The sequence below is a fragment of the Vitis riparia genome, chromosome 1 (assembly GCF_004353265.1).
Source record: "Vitis riparia cultivar Riparia Gloire de Montpellier isolate 1030 chromosome 1, EGFV_Vit.rip_1.0, whole genome shotgun sequence".
Taxonomy (NCBI): domain Eukaryota; kingdom Viridiplantae; phylum Streptophyta; class Magnoliopsida; order Vitales; family Vitaceae; genus Vitis; species Vitis riparia.
In genome coordinates this window covers 21,785,286-21,803,674 of record NC_048431.1, presented here as the reverse complement: position 1 = coordinate 21,803,674, position 18,389 = coordinate 21,785,286, and the positions used below count along the sequence as shown (strand labels likewise).

The 18,389-nt window shown below is 38.2% G+C and overlaps 4 protein-coding genes across 5 annotated transcripts; 3 read left to right on the top strand and 1 right to left on the bottom strand.

Annotated features, from left to right (window-relative positions):
• Positions 1 to 720: 720 nt before the first annotated feature.
• On the bottom strand, positions 721 to 3,095 carry LOC117921158. The gene is made up of 6 exons (XM_034838970.1): positions 2,669 to 3,095; positions 2,388 to 2,580; positions 2,220 to 2,327; positions 1,806 to 2,024; positions 1,355 to 1,622; positions 721 to 1,263 (listed from the first exon to the last, which is right to left on the bottom strand). Exons 1-6 carry the CDS (start codon positions 3,093 to 3,095, stop codon positions 721 to 723), a joined length of 1,758 nt encoding a protein of 585 aa, XP_034694861.1.
• A 2,453-nt stretch (positions 3,096 to 5,548) lies between these two features.
• LOC117921150 (receptor-like protein EIX2) lies at positions 5,549 to 6,589 on the top strand. Its single transcript, XM_034838958.1, has one exon. It carries the CDS (start codon positions 5,549 to 5,551, stop codon positions 6,587 to 6,589), a length of 1,041 nt encoding a protein of 346 aa, XP_034694849.1.
• Positions 6,590 to 6,717: 128 nt separating this feature from the next.
• Positions 6,718 to 16,090, top strand: LOC117922326 (receptor-like protein 46). 2 transcript variants are annotated; one of them, XR_004652479.1, is made up of 4 exons: positions 6,718 to 6,759; positions 12,554 to 14,790; positions 14,892 to 14,972; positions 15,830 to 16,090. XR_004652479.1 is itself a non-coding variant. In XM_034840511.1 (3 exons), the coding sequence occupies exons 1-2, from the start codon at positions 6,722 to 6,724 to the stop codon at positions 14,784 to 14,786; spliced, it is 2,271 nt and encodes a 756-aa protein (XP_034696402.1). In that variant the 5' UTR covers positions 6,718 to 6,721; the 3' UTR covers positions 14,787 to 14,790; positions 15,830 to 16,090. The 2 variants fall into 2 exon arrangements, 1 of the variants encoding a protein (XP_034696402.1); XM_034840511.1 differs by lacking the exon at positions 14,892 to 14,972.
• A 202-nt stretch (positions 16,091 to 16,292) lies between these two features.
• Positions 16,293 to 18,175, top strand: LOC117922439. The gene is made up of 2 exons (XM_034840600.1): positions 16,293 to 17,517; positions 17,838 to 18,175. The coding sequence occupies exons 1-2, from the start codon at positions 16,434 to 16,436 to the stop codon at positions 17,870 to 17,872; spliced, it is 1,119 nt and encodes a 372-aa protein (XP_034696491.1). The 5' UTR covers positions 16,293 to 16,433; the 3' UTR covers positions 17,873 to 18,175.
• Positions 18,176 to 18,389: the final 214 nt, after the last annotated feature.

Genomic DNA, 18,389 nt, shown 5'->3' with positions numbered 1-18,389 from the left:
CACAAACAAGACTCTAGTCACTGCCTTGAAGAAAAGACTCGAGCAAGCCAAAGGAAAATGGGTGGAGGAGCTACCCGGCGTCCTATGGGCTTATCGAACCACACCCGGACGTCCAACAGGCAATACTCCCTTCGCCCTCGCATACGGAATGGACGCAATCATTCCCACCGAAATTGGCCTACCCACTATCCGAACCGAAATAGGAAGGCAGGATGATGCAAATGTAGAATTAGGGAGAAATTTGGACTGGGCGGACGAAATAAGAGAAACTGCAGCCATCCGGATGGCAGACTATCAGCAAAGGGCATCAGCTCACTACAATCGCAAAGTAAAGCCCAGAAGCTTCAAAAATGGTACGCTAGTCCTTAGAAAAGTTTTTGAAAATACTGCTGACATAGGGGCAGGAAAGTTCCAAGCCAATTGGGAAGGCCCCTACATAGTATCTAAAACAAGTGAAAGTGGAGCCTATCATCTACAGAAGTTGGATGGAACCCCATTACAGCGACCATGGAATGTATCTAATTTAAAGCAGTATTACCAGTGAAAGATGAGGCAAAAAATAGAAATACAAAATGAATAGGTGTATTTTTATTGATATTTGTGGAATGAATCATACACAAAAAGACCTCCGGACTACAAAGGTATAGAAAGAAGATAGTAGATTTTCTTTCACAAAAAGGAAAAGCTGTCATTGAGCAGGTTTGCTGTGCAGTTTTCCATTCACCCGGAAGGAATTGAAGGAACGTCCCGTTTGATGCCATGTTTCTTCATACAGCAGCGGTAGCCGAACAAGTACATTTCATCAACTTGCTTCTGGTACTCCGCTTCAAGTTCCCCCCTCTCCGCAGCAAATTCACCCTCCAGCTCTTCCTTTTGCGTTGACAAACGCAACTGCAACTCTTCTCTCTGCCGTCTCTCAATAGACACCTCTGTCCGGAGGTGCCTCACCTCCCTCCTCAAAAGAGCCATCTCCTCCTCCGCCTCAAACAGGCGAACTTCCATAGAATCCTCCCGGCTCTTTACCTCAGCAACCTCCTCTCGAAGAACCTCGTTCTTCTCTCGAAGAACCTCGTTCTCCTCCCGAAGAACCTTGTTCTCCTCTCGAGCAGTAGATGAACTGGCTTCAGCCTGCTCCACTCTCAAGCGCAATTTCTCTTCATCATTTTTTCGCTGAGACACAAAAGATTTTGTATACTCAGCAGTCTCCAGCAGGTCAGAAAGAAGATTGCGTTGAAGAACCATACCGCGAAGGCCACTCACCAGCTGTAGGAAAATACTCAAACAAAAAAAACCAAGTTACAAATCACACGACAAGCGCATCAGCATGACGAAGGAATTAAAAAGTAAATTATACCGTCTCTACTGTCTCGAACATCAGGGCTGAAGGTACCCCAGCGTCTGCAACAGAGGGAATCTGTTTTAGCTTCTCTTCCATCTCCGCATAACTGAAAGGGTTAGCAGGGATGAAAGTGGCATCATCAAAAGGACCCTCCCAAGGAGGCATTGGAGAGTGATTCCTCCTCCGGAACCACACCTTCAACATTCTCAACCGGCTGGGCCTCTCTGGGTGGAACCTCAGCCGGAGCCAGAACTGGAACCTCAGCCGGAGCCAGAACCGGAACCTCAGCCGGAGCCAGAATTGGAACCTCAGCCGGCACCAGCGCTGGGACGGCCGGGCTCTCTTCCGTCATCTCCACTACATCGCCTTCCGGATGACCCTCCGGGACGGATGAACAGCTGACTTCGATACCTTCTGTGAACCGGCCCTGAAGCCGCCCAGCGAGGCCAGACTTCAAGTCGCGTACCAGACGCAACTTCTCCTAGTTGGCCCCTTCACAGGCACAAGAGGACGAGGGCTTGGCTCATGTACAGGCAACTCCTGGCTATCTGCCCCCATCTCTCCTGTTGGGGGTGTAACAGGAGGCAAGTCGGCAACCTCATCCGGGTGAGCTGAGCCGGGTTGATTTATTGAAGCTGCTTCCTCAGCCAGAAGAGCCATCCGAACGTCTGGCGCCACGAGGGCCCTGAAAGATTAAGGCCCTAATAAATTCGAAAGTGGTTGAGACAGAGGACGGGAGAGGATTTTCCGGCTCTTCAATATTACATTCTTTTTCATAGCCAATGGGAGGGGGTACAAACTCTTTTGGAGGAGTTTGGGATTTTTATTGCCTTACCCTTACTTTTTTTACTCAGCTTCTTCTTCTTTTTTGCTGGAGCACCAGCAGGCGGAGAGGACGCAGTCCGTTTCCCACCCGGAGCCTTCCGCAGAAGCCTTCTTGTCTTTTCTTTCTCCGATCGTTGAGAAGGGCCTTGCGTTTCCCGGGCATCTGCCTCCGTACCCCCTCATAGAAAGGAAGGTCTTCAAGAATAAAGTGCTCCCCGACTACACTTCTTCAGGCAGCCGCCTGGGAAGTATGTTCAGCACGTATGCCTGAGGCTGCTGGGCGATCAAGCGGAGGTTCTGCGCAGAAAGAAGCAGTTCGCATCTCCGCTCGGCTGAAGTTATTTCAAAAAGCTTGTTCAAACGATCGAACGAAGCCTTCTCCACCCACTCCACCAGTTTTCCTCTCTTATCCTGGTCTACACCCAAGAAAGCAGAATATGTCAGCCACCTAAAAACAATGCTGACTTACAAACTATGCAAAGGCAGAAAGTAGCTTAGCTATACCTGGAATCTTCAGTGACTGATTGGGAACAAAGGGCCTGTCCGGATGCTCAGACAAACCTGCCCATACGCCCTTGACCAGCACCTGCCCCTTGGCGGCCTTTTTATTCGAATCTGGTAGGTTTGTCACCAGTTGCAGGGATGGAAGGCTGGCGACGAAGCTGAAGATGTTACTCTTCACTTTCTTGATCGAGTAAACGAAAAGAACCTCCAGTAATGAGAGGTCCAAGTTGAACAGCATGCTCAGGATGCTGCACCCCATCAGCACCCGGATCATGTTGGGATGTACGTACACTGGAGGAATCTGGGTGAAATGCAGAAATTCCTTGAGCAGAGACGGGACAGGGAATCGAAGCCCAGCATTAAACTGCTCCTTGGTAAAGAGTATCGCGTTATTTTCCGGCTTCTCAGGCAACACGCCCCTCTCCATCAAACAGCTCTACAGACACGCCATTAGGAACGCAAAACCGATCGCGAAATTCTTTTACATCCAACTTTTCTACAGACTTTTCAGCACGAGCGTCACCAGACGGGCGAGCTGAAGTAACTTCCTTGGTAGCAGACATTTTCCAGTACAAAGATGAAGCACAATCTGCATGAAAGAAACCCAGCAAGTCAAACAAGCGAAATCGACCCCACAAAACCTCAAGCCCTACCCCACAGGAGATTCCATACCCCACCAAAACGCAAAAAAGCGCAGGGGGGCAGCAGAAACTCCAAACATACACAAAAAAAAAAAAAAAAAAAAAAAAAAAAAAAAAAGAGCTTCCCAGCGAATCAAAGGCAAACCAAGAAAAGAGCATGTGAGAAAGAAAGAAATCAGAATAGAGTTGCGTACCAAGTGTAAACTCGAAAACAGGGTCGAAAACCACAAATGCAGTCACCGTCACCACCTGAATGCTGCCGGTACGCTCACAAGCAAAGACAAAACAGCAGACAATGAAGCGATGACAAGGAAGATGCAGTAAGAAAAAGCAACGGGAGTCCACAGCCTGATATTTATAAGAGACAGCACCTCAGTATCCCAAGCGTTCAGAAAAACGCTATCATTAAACCGACACATTTGCCTAGGGAATACCCAGAGACGGCGGCTCGCCATAAAGGCTCTTCTGTCTTTTCGCCCCAGCTCGCCACGTGGCCCAGTAAGAACAAAAAGCGAACCCCGGTTTTAAGAGGCAATCATTCTTTTTTAACCCGCCCATTTTGCTAGGGCAAAATCGACAACTTAAAAAGGGGGGCATTGTAGGGACCCATCCCTGATGACACGTGGCACACGTCCCCTGACGACACGTGGCACGTGTTCCTACCCGGAATACCCACATCCGGATTCCCCAAGAATACACGTGGCGCGCTTTCCTATCCGGACCACCTCCATCACTCATCCGGCGACCTTTCATGTCCCACACGGATACGTTCATCTCGGACCACCTCCATCACTCATCCGGCGACCTTTCATGTCCCACACGGATACGTTCATCCCGGACCACCGCCATTACGCATCCGGCGACCTTTCATGTTCCACCCGGATATGTTCATTCCTGATCGCTGGCCAGACTAAGCGTGCCTCACTACGTCATTCTGATATCCTGTCACAAATCATATCCTGATACCTGCAGAGCGAAAAGACAGAAGTGACAGCTAGTCACTTCCCGTTATCTCTGACAGCCGTTCGTAGGATGAGGATGTCCCTGCCACCACCTAGTGGCAATCATGGTAAACCAAAAAGCCTTCCATCATTTATGAAGGAGAGAGAGTTTCTAAATGGTATATATATGAACCTTCGCACAAAGAAGAAGGTAAGCTCCTCAATACCTAGAAAAGGCCAACTGTGCCATCTACTTTTATCTCTCTTTCCATGGCTGACAAAACCGTCGGAGGGTGTGTCCGGACACCCCGTCCGGACGCCTTTTGCAGGAGCAGCTGAATCAGGAATTCGTGTTCGTTGAGATCGTATGCTTATCCATTTGGCAACTACGAGGATTGCTGAGAATACGAGGCCTCAACACCTTCCCCAATTCAATTCAACACCTTACCAACTTAGAGCGTCTTGATCTGAGTGAAAACTCCATCTCAGGTCCAATTCCAACATGGATTGGAAACTTGCTATGGATGAAGAGACTTGACTTGTCATTCAATCTAATGAATGGGACGATTCCAGAAAGTATTGGACAACTTAGAGAGCTGAATGAGTTGGGTCTTGATTGGAATTCTTGGGAAGGGGTAATATCTGAAATTCATTTCAGTAATCTTACAAAACTGGAATATTTCTCTTTACACTTATCACCCAAAAACCAGTCCCTCCGTTTTCACGTGAGACCTGAATGGATTTCTCCTTTCAGCCTCTTGTATATCCGTATTTCCAACTGCTATGTATCTCCCAAGTTCCCCAACTGGCTTAGAACTCAAAAAAGACTTAACACAATAGTTCTTAAAAATGTGGGGATTTCAGATACAATACCAGAATGGCTTTGGAAACTAGATTTTTCATGGTTAGATCTTTCTAAAAACCAATTGTATGGAAAGCTTCCCAACTCATTATCCTTTAGCCCAGGAGCAGTCCTGGTGGATTTAAGCTTCAACCACTTGGTGGGTCGATTCCCACTTTGGTTTAATGTGATAGAGCTCTTTCTAGGAAACAATTTATTTTCTGGTCCAATTCCCTTGAACATCGGGGAATTATCGAATTTGGAAATCCTTGATATTTCTGGTAACTTGTTAAATGGCAGCATCCCTTCATCAATTAGTAAACTAAAGGATTTGAACGAAATTGATCTCTCAAACAATCATTTATCTGGAAAGATTCCAAAGAATTGGAATGATTTACACCATCTTGACACCATAGATCTATCCAAGAACAAATTGTCAGGTGGGATTCCAAGTTCGATGTGTTCAATATCTTTATTTCACTTGCTATTGGGCGACAACAATCTTTCTGGGAAACTCTCTCAAAGCTTACAAAACTGCACAGAGCTGGACTCCCTTGATCTTGGAAATAACAGGTTTTCGGGTGAGATACCCAAATGGATTGGAGAAAAAATGTCATCATTGAGGCAACTTCGTTTACGAGGCAACATGTTGACAGGAGATATTCCTGAACAACTGTGTGGGCTTTCTTATCTCCACATTTTGGATCTTGCGCTTAACAATTTATCAGGATCCATCCCACAATGCTTAGGCAATTTGACTGCTTTACGTTCTGTGACCTTATTGAACATAGAATTTGATGACACAATAGGGGGGTGTGGCTTTTATTCAGGGCACATGGAGCTATTTGTGAAGGGACAATATATGGAATTTGATAGCATACTGCCAATTGTGAATTTGATTGATCTTTCTAGCAATAACATTTGGGGAGAGATCCCAGAAGAGATCACAAATCTCCTGACCCTGGGTACCTTGAATTTGTCCCAAAACCAATTGATTGGAAAGATACCTGGGAAGATCGGAGCCATGCAAGGGCTAGAAACTCTTGATCTCTCATGCAACCGCCTTTCAGGCCCAATTCCTCCGAGCATGTCTTCTATAACCTTATTGAACCATTTGAACCTATCGCATAACCTCCTATCAGGACCAATTCCAATAACCAACCAGTTCTCGACATTCAACGATCCGTCCATTTATGAGGTGAACCTGGGACTTTGTGGGCCTCCATTGTCAACCAATTGCTCCACTCTAAATGATCAAGATCACAAAGATGAGGAGGAAGATGAAAATGAATGGGACCTGTCATGGTTCTTCATAAGCATGGGATTGGGCTTTCCGGTGGGATTTTGGGCTGTATGTGGCAGTTTGGTTCTAAAGAAGTCTTGGAGGCAGGCATATTTCCGGTTCATTGATGAAACCAGAGATAGGCTATATGTCTTCACTGCAGTGAATGTGGCTCGTCTGAAAAGGAAGATGGAAGCAAATGGAGTTCATGGCTGAAAAGGTGACATATCTTACATCACTTCCGATTCCTTTTCCTTTATTTTCTTCCTTGTTTATTTATTTATTTCATTGTATTTTTGGTGTGTTATGATTATCATCACAATGAATTTAGCTATTTTGCAGAGGCTGATGTGGTTTCAAAATAACAAACATCATGCAAAAAGAAGGTAAGATGAATTTCATTGCAATGTAATGTTAGGCCATCCTTGTTTACATACATATTTTTTAGCTATTAACCTTTTTATGCTTATATTTTATTATATGATTTCTTAACTTCTTGAATTGAAAATAATGATTTAAATTTACAAATAAAAATTGAATTGTTGTCTTGTTGGACTTAGATTTTACTAAAAGTATATTGCTTTAAATGTTCAAATCATGTTATAGAGGCATATTTTTAGACCTTCAACTATGCATATGAATATAAGTTGTTTCTCTTCCCTTACTACAATTAAGTTCCTAAATACAATGCATAGGGTAATCAATTTCTTAGGTAGAGTCATTAGAAAGAGGATTGAGGGAGTTTATAATTGGGTTCAACTTTTTGAAGTTGCAGAATCTGATTTTCATAGGGAAGGTTAAGATGCGTGTAATTTTTTCCAAGGTTGAATCCCAAAAAACTATACAAGCAAGCAACTAAGATTATAAATTGTTATAGATTGTTAGTTGACACTCTAAATTTATTGACAAATATACTCACTTGAGTATGGTTAATACCACAAGTATGAAAACTATAGAAATTTAAATAGCCTCTATAACCATGTTTGTTAATATTGTGTTGTTAATTAATTAATTATATATAATAATAATAATAATAATAATAATAATAATTGAAATAATAATATTGAACATGTTTATATTCCTTGATGAAAATCTAAATGTTGCTTAAATTGGAGCTAATTATGTGTTTTTATGTTTCAAATTGAATACAATGATGAATTCTCAGTGGTAATAAAGATTTCTTTTGGTACTAGTGTTGGAGAACTCTATCTTTGAAATTTTGGCAAACAATTATTTTTCTTTAGGTAGGTTTGTTATCTGTAAATTATCATTTAAGTGAGAAAAGTTGTAATATTAAGTTGGATACTCGGCCTACTTTTGATATTTTAGAATCATCTATGCCTTAAAATTGTCCTTCCAACTTTTATATTTATGTTAATTTGATAGTTGATTATCACTAAATACCATTCAGAAATTTTGTCCATTATTGATTTAAATATATTTTTGGTATAAGCTTCAAGTGACCGAGCTAATTGTACACTATTGAAAAATATGGCAAACCTAATTACTAACATTAGTATTCATCGCCTCTAGTTGTAAAATATTAGCCAAATAATGTGTTTTCTCTTCATTTTATTTAGCCAAATATGGCCTAACAACATTGGTATAATATAAAAACAACGCTCTAAAATAAACTTATTGTAAATATAAGGAATGTTTTATTGTAAATATAACATTGGTATATATTTTCTATTACATATATAAAACTTTTGTTGAAGCAACAGAATTTTAATTTCCAATATTGCATAATCCAAATATATATATATATATATATATATATATATATATATATATATATATGTATTGCATAATCAAATATTAATAATCCCCAATACAAACCTCAGCTACCAAAGATCAAGGAAACTTCAAAAAAAAAAAAAACAAAAACAAAAAAGAAATCTCCTCCAATACTAAGTTCTCACTAAAATTCAATCTTCAGAGACTGATCTGCTGCTTTAGCCTTTGAACTCGCCAAATACCAATGATATTCCCCTTTCTTGAAACAACCAAACTTTGAAATTACTTGAAAAATCAAATTAAATAAATTGCATTAAACTCAAACAAAGTTTGGTTTTTTTCTTGGGTTTCAATTTCCAAGTCCTTATCCTTTTACCATCTTTTCTCAACAAAGTTCCTTGTTTCTATCAAAAAGAGAGAAGATCAAAGTTGAGACAAATTTAGCCTCAAAGCATAAAAAGAGTGAAAAACTATGCCTAATTAATCAAAAGCCATGTTTCCATTTCACATGGTTAGAACTCCACAACGATCAACCAAAAGTAGAAAATTCCACTACATTGTCCCTTCCAAGGGCAGCATGGTGTTGTAATCCATTGCATGAGCCATCCTTGAAAAAGATAGAGCAATACAATCTTAGATTAAGTTTTGGACAAACAAATGAACTGAATCTAAGCATTTAATATGAAAACAAAAGTAAATTTAGCAAAATGTTTGTTATCCTCTCAAGCGTACTACAGTAGGATAGTGCAAACATAAGACAAGGCTGTGAAAGAAGTGGTAGATCCATTATTTCTATTCCTAATGATGGGGTAACAAATGGGGTATCTTCCAAATGATTCTCAGTAAATGCTACACAAAGTGGTCACCAAGTGAAAGAAGTGGCAGACAACCACCAACATCTTCCTTCCAGAGGTCTGTCTGCCGAATCAAAGATATCTTCCAAATGATTCTCAGTAAATGCTACACAACCCTCATACCATAACTAACTTGTCCACTCCACCAACATATAAATTTGCTAAATGTATCTTCAACCAATGTAAGTCTGACTTCCCAAGAAGGTGTTCCTCTGCCAACTCCAGGATAGCTCTTTAATCAAATAAACCCTATCCTCAGAATCCAGCCACAGCCTAACAATAACAGATTTCCATAAAAACATTTTAAAAAAACAAAAAAAAAAAAACATAGACTAATTATAATCAAAATCAAAGCATCACAAAACAAAAACCTAAATTAACGAAATTAACCACACCATAAGCACTATTACAGCTAAGAAACTAAAATCAATTCACAATACAAAACAGTGCGAGAACTCACCAGCTGGCAACATAAATCGATGCCATGGTGGTGAACGTGGCTAGCATGAGAACCGAAGCTTGAGATCTGAAAGTCGAACCAGATAACTAGTGATTCGGTCCCCGATTATGCATTTCATCACTGTGAAGCAAAGAAGACAACAATCTTTAGAGACCTTTCATCAATGGTTGGCCAACTGGGTTGAATTTCGGGTCATTGTTTCTCTTTGACCAGATTTTGGCTCCGAATTTGAAATACACAAGAGTATTTCGGAGAACAAAAGAGAAAATCAGAGTTGGTTGTTGATCTAGGCCTCGTCAGTGATGAGGATGTCGGTGATGGTAGTAATGTAGTTGGAGAAACAATTCTTTTCGACGCCTTAGTAAAAGGAACAATCACTAGATAAACAGAAGGGTTTTATGACTTTGAGAGCCCAAAATCTCTTAGGATCTTACTATAATACCGAGCAGACATTGAAAAGAGGTTACCAATCCGTGTCATGGCGACCACTTGGTAATCTCATATCTTTTTTATTCATACCTTTATAATTGATCTTATTTCTTTGTATCCTTATCTAATAATCTAAATTAATTTCACCAAAGTCAACAATTAAGATGGGAAGTCAATAGTTATCAATTCAATATTTTCCAATCTTTTAACATGGTGACCACTTACCTCATTATGGTTAGCCTAACATAATTGGGTAATGAACTATAAAAGTCCAATTGACTCTAATAGAGAGAATAAGCTTCATCTATCATATTCTCTTACCCAAATTCCCATATTCATTTTTGCATCTGCTCTTAGCATTTCCTTTTTTTGTTATCCATTGACTTGACCATAGGAGATGTGTTGGATGACCACCCAACCATCTTGTGTCATAAGTTTGGCAAATTGGTTTGTGAAGTACTTCGTGAAGGCATCAATAGGCGAGAGCTTTTTAGATAAGCTCAAAATCTTCTACATCAATAGGTATATAACAGTTGCTAAGACTATTTTAACTCTAAGATAAAATGTATGTGAATTATGTTCTTACGGAATTTCTATAACCAATAATTTTTGGGTCATATATAGGCATATGTACTTCCCGAATTCACATTTATATTAATAGGAAAGATAACATTGAAGGAAAATAAAGTAAAAAAAATTAAAATAAAGGAACTAAAAAAGATTAACCTCCGCAAATTTTAATAATTTCTTTTTTACATTAATAAAAGAGGAATCAAGAGTTTGAAAATATATAAATTTTCAAAGAAAACTTTTTACTATTTCATGATTGGTCAGTTAACTTTAAAGAGAGAATAAAATGTAACCATATGCTAGAATTATATGTTCTACTGGACTAGCATAATCAACTAAATTCACCTGTTTATGGAATATATCTGGTAAACTATATTGGTTGTACATGGTATTGTTTTGGGCCATGATGGGATGGACATGATTTAATGTCTTGTGGATAGGCCCATAGCTTCACCTTGCTCATAAATGTTTTAGTTGAGCCATTGAGATACTGAATTATGGGCCTTTAGTCCATAATTTTATCATGGAAAAAATGAAATAAAATAAGATATAGCTAAAATTTAGGTAGTGAAAAATGAAGTATTTTTAAATTATTTAATTTTTATATTGAAGTTTTTTTTTTTTACTTTTTCCCTTTTTTTTTTTTTTTTTACATTTTCTTTTGATTTTCTAGGAAATAAACAATTCACTTGTCTTGACGAGAAAAATAAAAATTCAAAGGGTTAATTAACTTTAGACCATTAAGTAAATAAATTCCAGATTTAATCAATTTTCTTTTAACAAAATAAATTTGATTACTCCACAAAAGTCAAATTACTGTTAAATATTTCAATTAGGTTACAAAAGTCAAATTATTATTAAATATATATTAATGATTTATATTAATATTTTTGAAATAAACAATTGAATAAATATGAAATGTTACCTAGTCGTGGTTCATTAGTTTGTCTAATCAATACGATGGTTCAATTATAATCAACTTGTGATATATGTATAAATAAAATTAGAAAATTATAATATATTTATATAGATTTTAATATTTCTAATTTTATTAAATAATTATATTATATTATTTAATTATTAAAAAATATGTTACATATGAAAAAATAAAATTTTATTGGTTGATTTTATCTACTTCCAATGGCTATTTATTATATTGATCGATTTATTATCTTAGTGTATTTTTTACCTATATTATTTTCATATTTATTATCTATGCATGAATGTATATTTATTTTAAATATCCATCTTCTTGTTAATATTGTAAATCAATGATATAACAAAAGAAGAAGTTGGTCTATTAGTATTGTTTGCACCATTAATTGGACCACCGAACCCAAGTGTAAAAGCACACACATGGAAAGACTTGAGTTTGAAAGTATCTTAATACACTTGCCTCAAGTATCTCTCAAATTAAAATAAAATAATGATAATACATCTGGATTCTTCGTTTAAACAAATCGTCCATGACATGTGGACAAGAAAAAAGATGAAGACTTTTTCCTTAGATTTTTTTTTCTTTTTTTCTCCCTTGGACAATGACTTAAAACTTTAAAGATTTGGTAGTTGACATATGTTACAGTAAAAAGTCTCTTACACAATTTTATTTTATTTTGATAGTAACTTAACTTGGAAGGCTTTGGTAATTAATATAATTAATTATGAATCGGGCCAGCTATGATTTGAACTTGCAGCATGTCCATCCATTCAACTTTGAACTTTGATAAATCTAAAGTCTTGTCTGTTAACTTGATGAAACACAAGATACTTTACTATCTGCTTTTGAGTCAAACAAGCGATCACATTTTCCTAGTGTTTTCATTATTATTTTTCTTGCAATGTTAGTTGAATGTGGTAGACGAGGTTGGCCCATGTATGGCCGAAAGGTCTTGCTCCTTATTTTTTTGAGCTGGTTTATATGAAGACTTACTATTAAATAAATTCAACAAAAGACTCTAATGGTATCTACCTATAAAGAAATACTGTCTTTGCTGTGATCTATCTTTGTAGAGCATTAACAATGGCGACCAGGAAAACCTTCATCCTATTTCTTGTCCTTCTTTTGCTTCCTTTATTTCTCGAATTTTTCTTACTTGAAGCCCTTGTGATCAATTCCACTGATGGTGATAGGGACGTGGTTTGCATTGAGATGGAGCGGAAAGCCCTTCTTAAATTCAAAGGTGGTCTGGAAGATCCTTCAGGTCGGCTTTCTTCTTGGGTTGGTGGAGATTGTTGCAAATGGCAAGGCGTGGATTGCAATAATGGGACAGGACATGTTATAAAGCTAGACCTCAAAAACCCTTATCAATCCGATGAAGCAGCATTTCCCTTGTCTCGTTTAATTGGCCAGATAAGTGATTCCTTGCTTGACTTGAAATATTTGAATTACCTGGATTTGTCTAAAAATGAATTGAGCGGCCTGATCCCTGATTCAATAGGAAACCTTGACCACTTAAGATATCTTGATCTTAGTGACAACTCAATCTCGGGTTCAATTCCAGCATCCATTGGAAGGCTGTTGTTGTTGGAGGAATTGGACCTCTCTCACAACGGAATGAATGGGACCATCCCAGAAAGTATAGGACAACTTAAAGAGCTCCTTAGCTTAACACTTGATTGGAATCCTTGGAAGGGGAGGGTATCCGAAATTCACTTCATGGGTCTTATAAAACTGGAATATTTCTCCTCATACTTATCACCGGCTACAAACAACTCTCTGGTTTTCGATATTACAAGTGACTGGATTCCTCCTTTCAGTCTCAAGGTTATCAGAATCGGCAACTGCATACTGTCTCAAACATTCCCTGCCTGGCTCGGAACTCAGAAGGAACTTTACCAAATAATCCTCCATAATGTTGGGATTTCAGACACTATACCAGAATGGCTTTGGAAGTTGTCTCCACAGCTTGGGTGGTTAGATCTTTCCAGGAACCAATTGAGGGGAAAGCCTCCCAGTCCCTTATCCTTCAGCACATCGCATGGATGGAGTATGGCAGATTTAAGTTTCAACCGCTTGGAGGGTCCACTCCCACTTTGGTATAATTTGACATATCTTGTTTTGGGGAACAATTTTTTTTCAGGTCCAGTTCCCTCCAATATTGGGGAATTATCAAGTTTGAGAGTCCTGACTGTTTCGGGGAACTTGTTGAATGGGACCATCCCATCATCATTAACTAACCTGAAGTATTCGAGGATTATTGATCTCTCAAATAACCATTTATCTGGAAAGATTCCCAATCATTGGAATGATATGGAAATGCTTGGCATCATTGATCTATCCAAGAACAGACTGTATGGCGAGATTCCAAGTTCCATATGTTCAATCCATTTAATTTACTTGTTGAAATTGGGCGACAACCATCTTTCTGGGGAACTCTCTCCAAGCTTACAAAACTGCAGTCTCTACTCCCTTGATCTTGGAAATAACAGGTTTTCAGGTGAGATACCCAAATGGATCGGAGAAAGAATGTCATCACTGAAGCAGCTACGCCTACGAGGCAACATGCTGACCGGAAATATTCCTGAACAACTATGTGGGCTTTCTGATCTCCGCATTTTGGACCTTGCACTTAATAATCTATCAGGATCCATCCCTCCATGCTTAGGCCATTTGAGTGCTATGAATCATGTGACCTTATTAGATCCTTCTCCAGATTACCTATATACTGATTATTACTACACGGAGGGAATGGAGCTAGTTGTGAAGGGAAAAGAAATGGAATTTGAGAGGATACTTTCAATTGTGAAGTTGATAGACCTTTCTAGGAATAACTTATCGGGAGAGATTCCACATGGGATTACAAATCTCTCAACCTTGGGTACCTTGAATTTGTCCTGGAACCAATTGACTGGAAAGATACCCGAGGACATTGGAGCCATGCAAGGGTTAGAAACTCTGGACCTCTCGAGCAACCGCCTTTCAGGCCCAATTCCTCTGAGCATGGCTTCTATAACCTCATTGAGCCATTTGAACTTGTCGCATAACCTCCTGTCAGGACCCATTCCAACAACCAACCAGTTCCCTACATTCAATGATCCATCCATGTATGAGGATAACCTGGGACTTTGTGGGCTTCCATTGTCAACCCAGTGCTCCACTCCTAATGAAGATCACAAAGATGAGGAAGATGAGAAGGAAGATCATGACGATGGGTGGGAAACATTATGGTTCTTCACAAGCATGGGATTGGGCTTCCCGGTGGGATTTTGGGCTGTATGTGGCACTTTGGCTCTAAAAAAGTCTTGGAGGCATGCTTATTTTCGGTTTGTTGGTGAAGCGAAAGATAGGATGTATGTCTTTATTGCAGTGAATGTGGCTCGTTTCCAAAGAAAGATGAAAAGAAATGGTGGAGCTCATGATTGAAGAGGTGAGTTATCTTGCATATTTTCCCTTTCTTTTTCCTTGTTTATTTATTTATTTTAATTTTTTGTGTGAATTCTCATCAGAATGAATTCATCTATTTTGCAGAGGGTGACATGATTTCAAAATAACAAAATCATAAATAAAATAAAATAAAAAACAAAGGGAAGATGAATTCCAATGCATAAGGTAATGCAAACCTATCTCCATCACACATTCTATTAATCTTGTTATATTTACTCAAATTTTATTGAATGATTTATTAATTAATTCTTTAATTGGAAAAAATGATTTAAATTCACAAAAATAAAAAAAATAGAAAAATGAATGATCGTCTTGTTGAATTTAGAGTTTACAAAAATTGTAGTGCTTTAAGCACTCAAATCATATTATGAACTGAAGACAAGTTAGAAGTGAACTTGAATTCTTTTGATGAAATTAATCTTTATAGGATGGTGTTAAAGTCCGATTAATTAGATGCTTGTAACTTATATTCATGTAAACATAAGTTTTTCCTTTCTAACAACTAGATTCATTTTTTTTTAACTGAATCCTTATTTTTGTGACCATTGAATGTTATCAATAAAGAGAATGATATACTAGGATCAAAGAATGATATATGTATAAGGTAATCAATTTCTGAGTTTAAACCCTTAAACAAAGCGTCCTAGGAATCTATAAATCTATAATTGATTCAATTCGCTAAAGTTGTAGAAAGTGATTTTCTCAATGGAGTTGTAAGGATACATATCTCCGAGATTAAATGCCAAAATACAAGCAAGTAGCTAGGACTACAATTTGCTTGGTTAGAAGTCTCTAAATTTATGGAGAGATATACTCTCATGATTACCATGACTTATACCATTAGATATAAACACTAAAGAAATCTAAAATATTTGGAATCAAGCTTGTGAATATTTTTGTTGTTGATTGAAGTCATGGACAGAAACTTTTGATCTGCTATTAGGTTGATCATACAAAAATATATGATATTGAACATAAGCTTGTGAAATTTGGAGCTTATTACGTGTATTTACTTGTTTCAGATCAAATACAATGGAGGAATCCATATGGTGAATGAAGGTTTGATTTGGTACTAGTGTTAAAGAATTGTATGTTTGAAATATTAGTTTGTAATTATTTTTCTTTTAGATGTTCTGTTACTTATAAAGACTGTAACTATAGCGAGGAAGAAGTGTTGGAAACCAAGCCCACGTCGCCTTCCATCCTGTGCGTTCCTCCCCATATTTAGCATCCTCTGTTTACTTCCCTAAATTAGTGAAATATACTGCCTTTATTATAATTGATTTAGGAGTAATTCTAGCAAGGTAGTTTATTCACTTTCCATGTAAGAGTTTATTCTCTTTCCATGTAATAGTTTATTCACTTTCCATGTAAGAGTTTATTCTCTTTCCATGTAAGGGAAATTCCGTCCGGTGATAGTATACCAGTCCGGAATTGTCTCATATCTGTAGGCTATTTATTTATGCTTTCTTTCATTGTAATAAGAGTATCATAGAATGAATTGAGTCTATGTTCCTCCATAGTTAGTCTTCAAATTCTTCATGGTATCAGAGCAGGTTTAATCCTGTCTCATCGTCTTCATCTTTAGTCAGTTTTTTTTTCTACTCAATTCTATTCTTCTAGGTTATGCCTAAATACGGTCCAGCCTTTGGAATGGCTACCAACTCATCATCCTCTACTTCTGATATCATCATCTCATCGTCTTCATCCTCTCATCAAATGGAAACCTCTCATCTGCCAATCACAGCCCATAAACTGAATGGGCAAAATTATTTGCAATGGTCTCAATCCATATTAATGTTTATACGGGGAAAGGAGAAAGATGACTACATCACCGGAGCTTCGGCGGCACCAGAAACCACAGCATCAACCTACAAGAAGTGGATAGCAGAAAATAATATGGTCATGTCCTGGCTAGTCAACTCTATGACCCCTGACATTGGTGAAAATTTTCTGTCATTTGATACTGCCAAAGAAATCTGGGACATTGCAAAAGAAACTTTCTCAGACAAGGAAAACACATCTGAAATCATCCAGATTGAAGGCATCCTCCACGATTTGCGTCAAGGAAACCTTACGGTAACTGAATATTTCAATACTCTTACTCGTCTATGGCGTCAACTTGATACGTTTGAGGTTCATAACTGGAATTGTGTTACAGATGGTTTGTTGTATAAAAAGATTGTCGAAGGGAAACGTGTGTTTAAATTTTTGTTAGGTTTGAACAAAAATCTGGATGAAATCAGAGGAAGAATCATGGGAGTAAAACCTCTACCTAGCCTCAGAGAGGCATTCTCTGAAGTGCGTCGTGAAGAAAGTCGGAAAAATCTCATGATGGGATCCCATCAACAACTGAATATGGCAGAAAGCTCGGCTCTTAAGACTCAATTCGCTCCTTTTGACAACCGTCAAAAAATTAAAGGAGGTAGACCTTGGTGTGATCATTGTAGAAAGCCGGGACACTCAAGAGAAACTTGCTGGAAGATTCATGGAAAGCCAGTAGATTGGAAGCCACGTCAACCACTTGAGAAAGAAGGACGAGGCAATCATGTGGCTACCGATGAACAATCGCCACAACCTGAAGCTAGCCCTTTTAATAAGGAGCAAATGGAGATGCTTCAGAAACTACTGTCTCCTCTTTTGTCAGTACAGTCACAAACTGGCTCATCTTCCAACCAGCTCATTGGTTCCGGAACCTTGGCTCACAAAGGTAATTTTTTGAGTGCCTTTACTGTTGGTAAGAAACGTAAAAAACCTCGGATCGTGGACTCAGGAGCATCTGATCATATGACGGGAGATGCGACAATTTTTGATACATATAGCTCATGTCCAAATAATTTAACAGTCCGAATAGCAGATGGTTCACTATCAAAGGTTGCCGGAACAGGTTCAGTTGTGCTATCAAGGGATCTTACTCTCAACTTTGTTCTCCTTGTTCCTAACTTGGACTGTAATCTATTGTCAATTAGTAAACTCACTAAGGAAAAGAGGTGTATTACTAATTTTTCCTCCACTCACTGTGAATTTCAGGATTTGGATTCGGGGAAGACGATTGGCAATGCTGAGGAATGCTCTGGACTCTACATCCTTAAGGAGCTCCATGATCCACAAGAACAACCTCAAATGGCAGTTGGTAGTAATTCTTTTTCGGTTTCATGTCAAAATAACGATAGTGCAATTATGTTGTGGCACTATCGCTTAGGTCATCCAAATGTTATGTATCTCAAGCATTTATTTCCTTCATTATTTCATAAAAATCCAAAATCCTTTGAGTGCGAAATCTGTCAATTATCAAAGCAAGTCCGGTCTCATTTTCCCATTCAACCCTATAAAGAGTCTAGTCCATTCTCAATGATTCATAGCGATATCTGGGGTCTGTCAAGAATAAAAGATGTAACTGGTACTAGGTGGTTTGTCTCATTCATAGATGATCATACTAGATTAACTTGGGTATTCCTCATGAAAGAAAAATCTGAAACGAGTCAAATTTTCAAAAATTTTAAAAATATGATTCAGACCCAATTCCAGTCAAAAATACAAATTCTAAAGTCTGATAATGCTAGGGATTATTTCAACTCCATT

What these genes read in the sequence shown, in the direction of transcription:
- LOC117922326 (XM_034840511.1), top strand. Translation starts at nt 6,722, where the DNA reads ATGTGGTTTCAAAATAACAAACATCATGCAAAAAGAAG. An exon ending in AAACATCATGCAAAAAGAAG is followed by an intron (nt 6,760 to 12,553) that starts GTAAGATGAATT and finishes TGATGGTGATAG; the next exon opens with GGACGTGGTTTGCATTGAGA.
- LOC117921150 (XM_034838958.1), top strand. Translation starts at nt 5,549, where the DNA reads ATGTGTTCAATATCTTTATTTCACTTGCTATTGGGCGACAACAATCTT.
- LOC117921158 (XM_034838970.1), bottom strand. Translation starts at nt 3,095, where the DNA reads ATGGAGAGGGGCGTGTTGCCTGAGAAGCCGGAAAATAACGCGATACTC. An exon ending in AGGCGGCTGCCTGAAGAAGT is followed by an intron (nt 2,328 to 2,387) that starts GTAGTCGGGGAG and finishes GTACGGAGGCAG; the next exon opens with ATGCCCGGGAAACGCAAGGC. An exon ending in ACTAGGAGAAGTTGCGTCTG is followed by an intron (nt 1,623 to 1,805) that starts GTACGCGACTTG and finishes GCTCCGGCTGAG; the next exon opens with GTTCCGGTTCTGGCTCCGGC.
- LOC117922439 (XM_034840600.1), top strand. Translation starts at nt 16,434, where the DNA reads ATGCCTAAATACGGTCCAGCCTTTGGAATGGCTACCAACTCATCATCC. An exon ending in CGGAACCTTGGCTCACAAAG is followed by an intron (nt 17,518 to 17,837) that starts GTAATTTTTTGA and finishes TGTGAATTTCAG; the next exon opens with GATTTGGATTCGGGGAAGAC.